The sequence below is a fragment of the Mycteria americana genome, chromosome 11 (assembly GCF_035582795.1).
Source record: "Mycteria americana isolate JAX WOST 10 ecotype Jacksonville Zoo and Gardens chromosome 11, USCA_MyAme_1.0, whole genome shotgun sequence".
NCBI lineage: Eukaryota > Metazoa > Chordata > Aves > Ciconiiformes > Ciconiidae > Mycteria > Mycteria americana.
Genome location: NC_134375.1, coordinates 17626225 through 17640000, shown reverse-complemented (window position 1 = coordinate 17640000; position 13776 = coordinate 17626225). Strand labels below are relative to the sequence as shown.

The following is a 13776-nucleotide window of genomic DNA, read 5'->3' as shown; positions in this document are numbered from 1 at the left end:
GAGCTCTCTCTTCTCCGATCGGGCGACCTCCGCGGCTCCGTGAGTCTCTCCAGCGACCGCCGGCGGCGGCTGGGCGACCGCTCTCTGCGCCTCTCGGGGGAGAGGTCTCTCCTCCTCTCGTGTCGCTCCCGCCTCTCCAAAGTGTTGTCGGCGCTCCTCGTCCCTTCCCTCCGCTTTTCGGGAGACCTCCTCTTCTGCCCGTTCACCACCGCCCTCTCCGGCTGCCTCTCGTGCCTCCTCTCCGGCGACCTCTCCGTCCTCCTGCCTGGCACATGGTCGTTGGTTTTAGAAGTCCCATTCCAAGTGTGGTGTTCATTGGGATGTCTGCTAAACTCTCTGCTGCCTTTTAGGTCTCTAACATAAGTCCGCTTGTCCCCATGTTGTGATGATTTGTGAAGGTCTGGTGGATAACTGGACTCCGATGATGGGTGCTGCCGTCGGTCGGATGGCACGGGTTTCATTTCCGATACATTTTGTGAACCTGTGGCGGGACTGTTCCTGTCACTGCTGGGGTCTGAAAGAAAATAACAGCAAAGCGTTTGGTACCGATGCCTTCCGCAGCGCCGTGACACCACTTATCACTCTTCAGACTTCATTAGTGACAAAAACAAACAACTGTTAAAGCAGTCAGCGAAGGCTAACCAAAGCTTTTGTTAATTTAACTGCGAACAACGAGAGTTACAGGTTAGTACTGGTGCTGCTCTGTTCGTTAGCCATGTTTTGGTCCAAGCCGATATCATCTTTATGCTCTTCTTGTCATGGGGCATTTTACATTTTCCCCAAGCCCAATTCATAATGTTTCGGTTACACTACTTTCTTTCCAGTGGAAAAAAAAGATATTGTAGTTCAGGTTGTTGGCTGTTTTTTTAACAGTTTCCAATAAAGAGGGCCTTTAGGAAATGATATTTTTCTTTTAAGTCTTTTGAAAGAACTGCCTTCCAGGTGTGGGAGGCCTTGTCTCAAATAGCAGAAAATGTACAGAAAATAGAATTGATTAGTAAGTTTTCACCTCGTAAAATAACATTTTGAAGGTGTGAGAATTAGACCGTAATAATGCAATTTCCATTTCATTTAAGACATTACTTAATCTCACTTAGTTCTACCATGTTATGAAAAGTCCTAGGGTAGATTTTGGTTTTGCCACAATGATTCGAACAACGATGACAGAAGTTATGATTGTTTCATATCAAAGCAATGGAAAGATATCGTAATATGTAGGATGGCTTTGATTAATACCTAATCTCCAGTTCATTATTTTTAATGTAGTATTTCAGGTAAAATACATCTGAGCTACTTCTGCGAGACAAACTGCAAAGCACAAGAAAAAACACAACCCCAAAACTAAAAACCAGCCCTGTGCTGCAGCTAAGCTACAATTACTCATGTCATTTGTAACGGATGTTTATGAATGATTCATTATAGACATGGCAAACATTAAAGTAGCTGTGCTGACTTAATGCGAGCGTCGCTTTTATTTGCTTATTGTTTTCTTTTTTTGAAGTAACTTCTGCACAGCAGCTCGGCTGGCGTTAGCTATGCTTCCTGCAGGCTTCCTGCCGCTCGCACCGAGACACCCACCTCGAGGTGGACTGTCCTGACGGCAACGACTGAAAACCCTTACAAACACTTGTGGGGACAGAGTTTTTTTCTGGTTTTCTCCTTTTTGTCTTCCCTCCCCCAAGCCAAACACTCTACATGCTCATTCCTCCTGCCACCACGCAAAGCGTCTCCCATTTGGTGGCATTTGCATTCCTTAGCTTGGGAAGGTCGGTGTGTGCGTGGGCCATGATTTTTGTGATTTCCAGGTGAAACCCGTGTTGCGACTCACGTGTGTGCATTTTGCTTATTAGCATTTTCAGGCAGCAGCTGGGGACCACACCGCTTTTCCGTAGCTGTAAGCACGTGGCTTGCGGCAACCTGGCTATCGCACAAGGTACAAGCGAGGTTTAAACGTGTCCTGTGGTGTACTTACAATTCAGGGGACGCAGGGTGCTCGGAATGAATTGCTGTACATATAAAATATAGCGAAGCGGAAAGCAATGTGAGGGAATTAGGCCACAGCACAAAAACACCTAATATTGATTTTAGCTACAAACCGTAGTTTGATTATGGCCCATAAGGTAGAAGCAAGACTCCCCGAGCTTGTCATTTCTCATACATGCAGCGATATTAGGAGGTATCATCGCTGAGGAAGGAAGAGCCCAGCACCAAGAAAAGTAAGAGAAAGAGAAAGAGAAAAGTAGAAAATTTAGATTCCCTATAATAAAGATGAAAGAAAGAAAAATCTTCATATTTTATCTTAGAATAAAGAAAGTTTATTTTTCCAGTCAGATTGTCTAGGCTTCACCCAAATATAAGGCTGCAAAGACAGCAGTTGTTATTATCGTGACATAAAGAGACATCTAAGAGGTGATTCAATAACCCAGACAACGAGAGCATCCATTCTAAAAGACAGCTGGAACAGCGACACAGAATGTCATAGAAAAAACATTAACAATCAAACAACAACGAAAAATAAAGTCCACCAGAGACCACAACATTAAAAATAAGTACAAAACTCATTACAAAAATATACAGCCTCATAGAGAAGCACGTTCCAATCGAGTCAGAAAAATATTGGAACTTAACATTATTAGAGGAACCATTTGCGACTGCAGCGAACAGAACGAAGAGAGGAAGGAGTCCCAAATGTTACAAGGATATTCTTTACAGTAGTGCAACCCCTGTATATTAAATCCTTGCTTGGAGAATAAACTTTTAGTGGTTTAGCATTAGCCAAAAGAAAATTCGTGGTGGATTTCCATCCTCAGTGCAACAGACATATGCTTTGAGAAGTGAAGCACTTAATTTACAGGGTATTTATGCAGTCTAGCGTATGATACAGTACTGTACATCCAAAGGAGTATAGGAAAAGACAAAAGTAGAAAGAACATTACAGAATTTCAGTGCCATCATTGAACCTTCTGATGTGCTATTTATATTACAGAAGTGTAAACCCACAACTTCCATATTGTTAAACACTTCAATTGTTTGTTGGTTATACTCTGAATTGGTCATTTTAAGTTAAATAATGAGCAGAGTGAGCAGAAACTCTCAAACGTGGTACAGTAAATGAAAAGAAAATCTAGTTCATAAATTGTGCAGAAGGGTTTTGTTTCTGGTTTTAGGACATGGAGTGAATGATAAACACAGAACTTACTGACACAGAAATAACCCAAACACGGGGAGAAAAGTATAAAGGACATCCCTTCAATCATCAGTTTCTATAGAAACCTCAAAGACCTTTGGTTGGGAGTAGCCCTTCATCGAGGGCACAATATTTGACAATTATCTCAAATAAATAAGACATAATTATAATATTAAATAGTGTGCTAAGTTAAGCCACCCAGCAATCCAACCTCCGGGGGAAGAAAAGGAAATCTAATGCAATTCTTAGTAAGAAACGAGGACTGAATGTTTCCCCCAAGACAGACACGAGAGCACCTTTTCATAACCTCCTCACCTTTTCAGACCTTACAAATTAACTAGTTGAAACCAGCAGACAGTTTAAGGGGGGAGAAAAGGGCTCAGGAGGCCAAATCAATACATTTTTGCAGTAAAGCTTTTTTTTCCTTCTTTTTCTTAAATAACTTTATAAATATTTACATAAATATTAAGGGAAGGCAAAAATCTCATAAGCCATCTCGGCATTCATGTCTATGGATACAGACAGGAACTAAGAGAAAAACCTACCAAAAAAAATCACTGCTTCAGAATAATAACTCAGGATCCCAGTTTTTGCATTGATTAGAAGTAGAGACCTATTTGAAACAACAATTCAGCCGCTGAGAAACAGTTTGGCACAGTTCAATGACATTCCTTGTTTGGCTGGACAAGACAATAAGGGTTTTTTTGTTTTGTTTTGTTTTCCTCTCTGATCACCAAAAATACTGCTATGATGATCTTGCCTTACACTGCGCCCCAAGTCCATGGAAGCAAGCAAAGGATGAAATGTGTAGAAAATTCAGCACAAGCGAGGCAATTAACCATATGTTGCAAAGGTTGGTAAGACACTGGTGAGAAAGGAAAATAAAAAAGAATTCCCGCTTCAGATCTTGAGACAAATCATTCATGGAGTGATGCCAGGGAAGAAAGGAATGTTTTCATAGTTTGACCCACCATATTCTGGGACAGAGCCATCTCCACGTTTCAGAAACAGGCGGACCCTGCGGCCACCGTTTTTAATCAGTTCGATGGCCCGAGCATGCTTCATGTTCTTGGTAGTTTCTCCGTTGATCTCTAAGATTTCATCACCAATCTGTCAATGTAATAAAAGAAAAGAGACTAAGATTAGAAACAAGCCCCCATGAGGGCCACCACCAGCACACCACAAAACAATGGCCACAGCAGAGGTGGAAGAACAACTATGCACCAGGTGAAGCTAAATACGCCCAACTCCTTCCAGTGACAGTCCACAAAAAACAGTATGCAGGGGCCTGGGAAACATGAAGACAACAGGGAAAGCTTGAGGTATCAAAAGATTTCATTGCTGCTCTGTAAAACCACCTTGCATTACTGTATTTCTCAATACCTAGAGCTGTGTTAGAACTGGTGTTATTTTATTTTATTTTGATTATTTGTAAGGTCTTTGGTCAAAGTTGTTGCTTGTTTTACAGTTTGCTGTAACTGGGATGTTCAAATAGCTTTTTCAAGTCCGTTTCTCACTTGGATATAGATACCTACTATGAACCAGTAAACCTGCTTTTGTAAATATAATCATTTATCAGGATAGGAAAAGAGGGCTTGGAAGAGCTTGTCAAAGCATTGGCTTCCACAGGGCAGCACTGATTTATTTTAATCAGGGACCTATAAATCTACCCCTAGCAAAAGAATTCTGAAAATGCCCTTTGCGTGATATATCTGGAGAAGAAAAAGACATATGCTGTAAAGTTATCATGCATTCTCAAAGAGAGGAGCAAGGCGTACGTAAAACTTGGCAATTTAATTTTTCTGTAGGCATTTTATAACATGTCCTTGTTACAGTGTTTATAATTCAGATGATATGTGAAGTTAATAGTTAATACTAATCAAAAACTACACTAATTTTGCAATCCATGGCTCTGTATACACGCTCCCTCACCACTCTACCCGCTAGCAGAGGAGAGGATGAGGTGGGACACCTCAATTCTCTACTCACGGCTCCAGCTTTAAAGGAGCTGGCAAAGATTGCGGCTATTACATTTTCATTGCTACAGATACCTTTGTAAGACTTTAAACGTCAGATTATGTATTAGAATTTGGAAACCCGGGTTGGAACAAGGGGGTGAAATCTTCCAAAGCACACACACGGTTACAGACTGTATACAAAGAGTGACAGAAGCCATTGACAGAAGTAAATAGGAACCACTGCTCCTTTCAGTTAACATCTAATTTTCCTCTGAGCTGGCACAGCAGAAGGTGTGCCTGTAGGGGAGAGGCAGGGAAGTCAGCTTATTGCAAAGAAGCGTGGTTTTTAAATCTGTTTGTGCATACCCTCATCTTCCCACATCTCTCAGCTGGACCATCCTCAGCTAGCCGCAACACGTACAGATCCATATTATACTCCCGGCCACCTCGCAGGCTAAAGCCAAACCCTTTGGCTCCTCTTTCCAGCTCAACAGTGTAAAAGTCTTGGTCCTGCTGGAGTGAAGACAATATATGCACAGTTCAACAGAAAGTTAAATGCTGCTCTACTCTCATTTTTAAATTATTTAACCAACAAATATTATTATTTTTGTTACTCATAATTAAAAAAAGAAAATCAGTTGAGTTTTCACACACAGAGTACAATTTCCTGCTTCCTCAGATCCCACCCTGGAATTTGGAGTGCTGGCGGTGGTCCGCAAAGGGCCGTTGGGATCTTTAGGCACCCCTGGTACACAACACCTCCTGGGCCCAGGGCAGAAAGGCACGCTTCTGGAGGGCGGTTAGTGTGCTACCAACTGCAAAGGAAGGCTAGGGCAACTTCACTTCCAGGTCCAGGCTTTAGTTAAATGTCTAAAGGTACCTGGGACGAATCTATACCATGGTGCTGGCTTTTCCTTTTTGCTACCACCTCATCTATTCCTTTGCAAGAAGCTCAGAAGTACACGCATTGTTTTTCACAAATGCTGTTAGCATAGGATGTTTTGAAGTCCCTAATGGAAGAGGTTACTTCTAGGATTGCCAGTGGCAAGGAAAGTTAACAGTGAGATAGATAATCTCTCTAATAAGATGCCATCTGCGAAAGCTGGAACACTCCAGCTACTGCCCCTTATTAAGTTTTCCTCTTTTTTGTCCTCTGAATTTATCATTTGCACACAACAGTAATTTCTGGAGAGGCCCCTCAAAATATACAATTCAATAAACAAACACACAAATTATTACTGTCATAAAAATGTCTTTTTTTTTTTTTTCTTTTTTTGTTCTCCCTAGAAGTCTTGATGAGAATGTGTTGGAAATGTTTCTCAGCTGAAACAACAGCAACACATATTAAGAAACTAATCAGCAAATTCCTCTTTCTTCAGCAAACAGACTGAGGGAGAACAGCTTCCCAGTAGGAATTTTCAAGGGAAACATTTGAACGCAGCCCTCAAGCAGGCTGGAAGCAACAGTCTGTGGTAAACAAAACAATTAGAAAGGTACTCCTTACCTGTGCTGCTTGGGGTGGTTTGAAATCAAACTGGGATTCTTGCTTTGGTTTGGTGTTGTTCCTGCTGTAATGAATGAGAGAGAGAGGGAGAGAGGAAAAATACAGCTCATGGGATGTGAAGATGATCAAGAAGTAACTGAAGAGAGAGCATGTCAAGATGCTCTCCTCAAGGAAAACAATCTGACCTGGTCTCCTGTGGTATTTGCTGAGGAGTATGTGTGGTTGTAATTGTAGCAATTTTTTCTGCATTGGTCAATAAAGTAGCATTGGAGGATTCTGCAAAATAAATTTGGTTTTCATTATGAGGGAAGACCATTGGCTATTCACTGATAAAACAAAAGTTTTACAAAGGCATTTCACTGGAAAGCATCATTATGTTGTTTTTAAACAACTTGAGATTGGCTCAAGTTTCTTAAATCCAAAAATTAACAGGATAAAGTCTAAGCTAAGTCAGGTAATTACATATATGAAACTCTACGGCACCTCAGTTGCAGAGAAATATTGCCCTTTGAGTTGCACATTGAAACTTAACGTGACACAACCCTCATGGCTCAGCTTTTTTCGGGTATCTGTCATCAGATGTACCAAATTACTGTGTAATCTGTTTTCCTTCTTTGTAAGAGAAAAACTTCTAAACACTCCTAACCAACTAGGAAACATTGTCACGTAACTGCTGCTGCTGTATCCTATGCTCTTGAGAAAGTCAAGGCTTTAGTGAAGGCATCATATTCAGCTTAACTGCAAGAGTTAATTGTCAAAAAATATGCACAGCAGAAACTGCCAGAGCTACCCATCACAAACAGTACGGAGCAGGGAGTCAAATGTTTATATACATTTATACTATATATAGAGTATATTTATATAATAAATACACAATGAGGAGATTTTTTTAGTAATCAAATACATCAGCACTCCCATTAATCTCAAGAGAAACCTGAGGCCTCTCAATTGGAAAGGAAAGGAAAGGAAAGGAAAGGAAAGGAAAGGAAAGGAAAGGAAAGGAAAGGAAAGGAAAGGAAAGGAAAGGAAAGGAAAGGAAAGGAAAGGAAAGGAAAGGAAAGGAAAGGAAAGGAAAGGAAAGGAAAGGAAAGGAAAGGAAAGGAAAGGAAAGGAAAGGAAAGGAAAGGAAAGGAGAGGAGAGGAGAGGAGAGGAGAGGAGAGGAAAGGAAAGGAAAGGAAAGGAAAGGGAGAGGAGAGGAGAGGAGAGGAGAGGAGAGGAGAGGAGAGGAGAGGAGAGGAGAGGAGAGGAGAGGAGAGGAGAGGAGAGGAGAGGAGAGGAGAGGGAGAGGAGAGGAAAGGGAGAGGAGAGGAGAGGAAAGGGAGAGGAGAGGAGAGGAGAGAGGAAAGGGAAATCTGGATTAGAAACATCTCTGACCATTAGACACACTCAGAACAAAGACTGACTTGTGGAGGAAGGGTTGAAGAATGTTTTGTCTGTTGCCTAATGACATGAATTTCAATCATTAAAGTCTCCAAATATGGTAGGTTGACTAGATTAATTTTATAGTAGCAATAACTATTCCATGGATTATGAGCTTATCAGTGCTTCCTCTATCAGAAACTGCAATCTTCAGTAGGATTGACATGTGGCTTTTATCTAATACCTCACAAGGTGATATTGAATGTGGCTAAACCCCAAACTTTCTGAAATCCATCTTTGAAATACAACCCATTGCTGCCTGAGCACTCAAAGCTGCACTCAGGGACGTGGAACCACCCGTACCAAATGCATCAACAGCTCTGGGTACCATTACCAAGAGAATACAGAGGATTAACTTCAAAACTCAATTTATGCCATGGTAAACAGCTCCCAGCCCAGCATCAGCCTGTGCAAATGCCATATTTCTCTATGCACAGAAGGAGATGCTTCCAGGAGAGGTCCTCTCTCCTGCTTCACAAAACTGGGAAGGGCGTTGCTATAGGCATAATTGGAAAGGGACTATCTAGGTGTCCCTCGCAGCACGGCATGGCAAAATGGTCCCCTTGTCATTTTGGAGCTTTATCATAGACTGCAATAAGACCAGAGTTAACCCAGAACTAATTTAAAATTCTGCCTAAAATTAAGGTCATGCACCTTGTTTCTTGACTGAATTTCTCTAGTTCCAATCCCACTTAAAAAAAAGGCACCATCAGAAAACAGAAAACTGGGTGGAAACATCTGGCTCTCCAGCATAAAATTACAAGGTCTTCTACCCTGCCCTTGTTTGCCTCTTAAGCTCCAGGCATCCGGTAATTAATTTTATTGACTATGGAGAAATCTGCCATTATTAAACAGAGTCCAGCTGTAATACAAAATTGAAGAAATGGGAGGTTTTCTGCCTGAATTAAGGAGAGAGGTGGTGGTCATGGGCTTACTTGGTCCTGGAAACCTATTGTATTTCATGGACTTATTTTAATTGTGGAGACATCTAGAAGAGGTGAAGGTTTTTCCTTTCTGTCCATGTCAAGGGAAACTCAGGAAAAGGAAAGAGAAAAAGAAGAACCATTTAAACAGATGGGTGCAATGAGAGCACAGCTCCTTTGCCTGCAGCACTGTGCCCAAGTTAACATGCCCAAACCCTCAGCATACGGAGCTGTAACATCTTCCAGACCAGAGCTGGCTTGTGTCTGGTGACTCAGGGAGCAAGAGAAGCTCCTGGTCGGCCTGCACCTCTCAGGGTAGGCATGACCAAAACATGGCCTTGTGAGGATGTGCCGCTGACAGCGGGCTTGTGTGAGAAGGAGACGTCCCTATGTGTGGTTACACTGTTGGACTTTAAGAAATAATTCTGTGTATTTTGTAAAGATGCCTTGATGCTAAAATTTGTCTCCAGCATAAGAAGGCCCCAAAACATGGTTAAGTGTTCTGTATTCATCCAGAACAAAAGCCTCTGAAAACCTCCACAAATATTTGGAGATCAGATGAAGATGGGCTTCAAAGAGAATGCAAGATTCATACCCTTTAGTAGGTCACACTAAGAATACCAAGCAGAGCAACAACACATCTTGGTACAGATGTATCTTCACGCCACCGTACTGTATCTATCTTTAGCCCACCCTATCCCGTGAGTCAGGAGTTGTGCATAATTTTGCTAGATTTTAGACACTGGTTCAGGACACATGCCAGCCACCATGCAAAACTGGAACAGAACACAAATATAGGAAAAATTATCTCCAGTAGAATTACAATTGTACATTCTAAATCCTATTTCATTGATTCCTTGCCCTGTTCTGCCCTAGAACACTCAAACACCAATTAAATGCCTAATCTAAGCTGTCATTTTTCAGCTCTCTGTATCCTTGCATCAGCTGGCAGTATGTTAAAGCATCATAATTTCATTGCAAATGCACTCCTGCAGTGGTCTATGGCAATGAGTTGGTGCAAGACTTATTACACAGCAAAAAACCTTCGTGTTTTTAATAATGTTAGAAGAGATTAGCAGTGTGAGTTTATTGTGAGTCTTGTGATGAACCTTAGTTTCATGCTTATCTGAGAAGCATGGCTTCTGATTTATTCTCCCCCCCCCCCAAGTGCACTGTTAGACCATTTATATTTACCAAAAAAGCACCCCAAAAGCAACAAAAAGAAAACAATAAATTGACAAAAGCGCCCAAAGACAGCAAAAAAAAACCAACATTGAGACCAGTTTCTTAAATCTCATTTTTTTAGAGCAAACCTCTCAGCAATTTTGAGAGTGTCTGGTTTTACTGGCTTTTGGAAATTAAATGCAGGCAATTCTATGCAGAGTTGGCAATCTGACTTGGAATTTCAAAGGGACAGTAAATAAAAAGACTCAAAGACTGCATTTCTATAAGAGAGAAGAGCTGACTCCTTCCCTAAATTACAGCTTTCCACCTTCCCTAAGAATACCTGATGTCAGTCACAGGTACAGATTTCCCTTCTAACCTAAGCAATTTAACATGGTAATTTGTACATATATTTGCATGAACAAGACTGGCTGAGCATTCATGTCAGGAGGCTATATTCTTCTTAAAAAATTCCTAAACCATTCAAAAGTTATTTATTTCTTAGGTATTTTTGCCTTTTAAAAAAACTTTATTTATTTATTCAAAGATTCACCTTCCTTGATTTTTATCAGATACCAGAACAGAGGTAATGAACAATTCTCCCAGTTTACCTTCCAAAACTGGCACGCACAGGCCAGCTCAGACGTTAGCCTGATTCACAGCCATTTTATTATTCATGAACACTCAATTTGCTCGAAGCAGCAAAGGATCATATACCATTTGACCTGGTAGCTACTGAACAGTAGGAAAATAAAGCCTTTAGGCAAAACAGATCATCCTAAACAGAAATAATTTATAACCAGATCATTTCTCATCCTGGCCTATTTTTATCCTATAACTAAACATAGCATCATCATGCTCTGTGGGGTAACCAAATCCATGTTTCAGATTAGAAAGTACGAGAGTTAGCAACTACCAAACAGTTCTCACTGGAAATCACATCATGTAACTTCTTCATTCTGCTTTACAGGTAGCAGGTTCAATTCAGCCATACTTTCTCAACCTTTCTTTCAAACTTAATCACACTTTCTCTATATTTAACTGAATGCAAATAATGTCCTGTACAACTCTAAGAAATGCTCATTAGCACTGTATCTGAGCCATCAAATCTTATACCCCTGGATTCAGCTTAAAAAGAGAGCAATGTAAAAAGATTTCTGCCTAACGAGTTCTCCCTATGAACCCATCCATGGCAGAGCAGGACGATGAACAAACAAAATACTTAGAATTTAGAGCCACAGCAATTTTAGTTCTGCTACAGATACTTTACATACGTTTCTGCTCTGTTCCTATTTGGCATCACAGCTAGGGATCAGTTTAATGAAACTGATATAGAACACAGATCCTTATTTTTATTAAATAGTTCAATGACCTGAAACCAGTATCAAGTGTCAGCATATTATCAGGGATCCTGCATGTTCCCTCTGATCTGAAACAGTGAGATCCTGTTTGGGGTAACTCTTATAACAATTGGTGCAAGCACACAGCAGCTCCAGAGCCATCGCCATTTCACAAAGTCATTTCAAAATGTACTGAGCTCACTCCCAAAGCAACTTACCCAGAATAAAAACAAATCTCTTCAAACAGCTTAAAACATGACAACGTGTTTATCCCTTTCTGTGAGCTCTTTACTCTATAACCTGCTTGTGTGTATACCAAGCTTCAGGAATCCCACATATTAACAAGTGGTTCCCAAATATTCTAAAGCTGCATTATTAACCCTAAGAATCAAATCCAAGTGTACCGAGATATGCATCAAATTTACAGAAGATCATTTTAAGGACATACGTGGAGGACCATGATAGAATGGAATATTATTGTTTTTAATGTAGAATCAGCACCTCCCTGTTTAAAAAAAGAACTCCCATTTCTATAGAAAGAAACAAACAATAAAGCTATGGAAGACTCACAACCTCCCTCACTGCTAATTCCTAAAGTGGGAGTGGAAATTGAGTCCTCCAGGACTTTGCAGCTCCGACTGATGCAAAAAGCCTGGGAACAAAACCAACAAGAGGGTCAGACAAGACAGCAGGAAACATATACTTTACCATCTCCTGGAATGATGCGCAGGGTAACGGTGTTTCCCGCTTCCTTAATGAGGTTGACGATGTCTGAATGCGACTTGTTGGTGATGGAGCACCCATTCACAGCCAAGATCCGATCGCCTACTTTCAGCTTGCCACAGCGGTCTGCGGGACTCCCTTCAATTATCCGACCTATTTTGTGAGGCATGGCCACACATGCATTTCCCGCTTTTGTATTGGTTTGGGGGTTGTTTTTGTTTTGGTTTGGTTTGATTTGGTTTTTTAATTGTTTACATACGTGGGAATATGGTGAAGGGGAAAAGGAGAAAAAGGGTTGAAAAGGGAAAGAGAAGGTTAAGGGTTAATTAATTAATGCATCAAGCAAAAGTTATTATAGGATAGCTTTGCTGCCAGTGTTCAAAACATTGGCAATCAACTAGTACGAGTGCACAATACTTTACTTCTTTTACAAAAAGGTGTTTTGTTAATCACTCAAAACTCCCTCCACCTGCATTTCTGTTAATAAATGGTGAGATTTGTATAGACTACAACTGCACTTAGCAGCCCCATCATAACCCAAATCCTGATTTTATTTTTGAATAAAAAAATTGAAACTGCTTGTAGAAAACACAACCTTCCTCCTCCAAGATTACATCAGTGTCAGCCTCTCCAGCCTTTCTCTAAGTCAACTGCTGTTCAAGCTTCTGCCAATGTTTTGTTCTTTCTCAATTTAGAAAGATAAAATTGTTCTAGGCCTAGGAGGGAGTGCGACTCCCTTTCTACCACGAAGACCCAATCTATCAGCACTGCATGGGGAAGCAACATGAAACGGTTTTCTTCCATCGTGAATAAAGGTACTACCAGGGAAGGTATAGGACCGCTACAGATGGGCCAAGACTGACAAAGGTAACCTGTGTGGTGCAGGCATCCACCTCAGCCTCTTTTAACCCTTCCCCTTTTATGATCTTAGATGGCGTCAGGACCGGAGCAGGGAAGGAATAAGGACCTCCTCATTTAAATACCTCTAAAACTACACACATGATGTCTGACACACGGAGCAAGAGCACTTTAGGATGAATGTGTTTTGGAGACAAAATTCTCCTCCTGTTCCATGCAATTGTTTGTCCCAAAAACACAGGGTCGTCCATCAAATGCAGAATTGGGACACAGGGGATACACAACTTCACTCAGATAAATCCACCGGGCTTTTGTACAGCTTCTTTACATGGGCAAGAGGCCATCGGGCACGCAGCATGTGATTAAAACCATGAAGTATACAGAGTGGTCTTCTCATACTTTGCATCCACAATACATTCACCCTCAAGATGCACTTTCCCATCTGTGCTGTAGTCTTTATTTGATTAGTAGTTTTAGAGATATACATTGCTGCACACATGACAACACTGGAAAGACCATAAAGAAGAAAAGGCTAAGAAAAGGCATGTGAGGTGAGAGATCAAGGTTGGAAAGATGCGATGAAAACTGGCAGAAAGCGTTAATATTGGTTGCAAACGGTAGGGGGATTTTTTTTTTCTTCTTTTACTGTGATGTTAGTTTCTCCTTCTGGCAATACAAAGCCCCATCGAGTTTAAAGGC

At 41.0% G+C, this 13776-nt stretch overlaps 1 protein-coding gene across 22 annotated transcripts in view; it reads right to left on the bottom strand.

Moving 5' to 3' along the window:
• The window catches only part of MAGI1 (membrane associated guanylate kinase, WW and PDZ domain containing 1), a 361904-nt gene that overhangs the window by 2690 nt on the left and 345438 nt on the right, over positions 1 to 13776 (bottom strand). For 8 of the 22 annotated variants that reach the window (XM_075513672.1, XM_075513678.1, XM_075513677.1 and 5 more), the window contains 6 exons: positions 12205 to 12408; positions 6835 to 6925; positions 6650 to 6713; positions 5512 to 5658; positions 4159 to 4297; positions 1 to 514 (listed from right to left, as the gene is read on the bottom strand). The exon at positions 1 to 514 is cut by the window's left edge. In XM_075513672.1, the coding sequence (XP_075369787.1) occupies positions 1 to 514; positions 4159 to 4297; positions 5512 to 5658; positions 6650 to 6713; positions 6835 to 6925; positions 12205 to 12408 (1159 nt within the window). Of the gene's footprint in view, positions 515 to 2096; positions 2186 to 3721; positions 4298 to 5511; positions 5659 to 6649; positions 6714 to 6834; positions 6926 to 12204; positions 12409 to 13776 lie in introns of those variants that run through there. The other 14 variants (XM_075513674.1, XM_075513689.1, XM_075513692.1 and 11 more) reach the window with 8 other exon arrangements.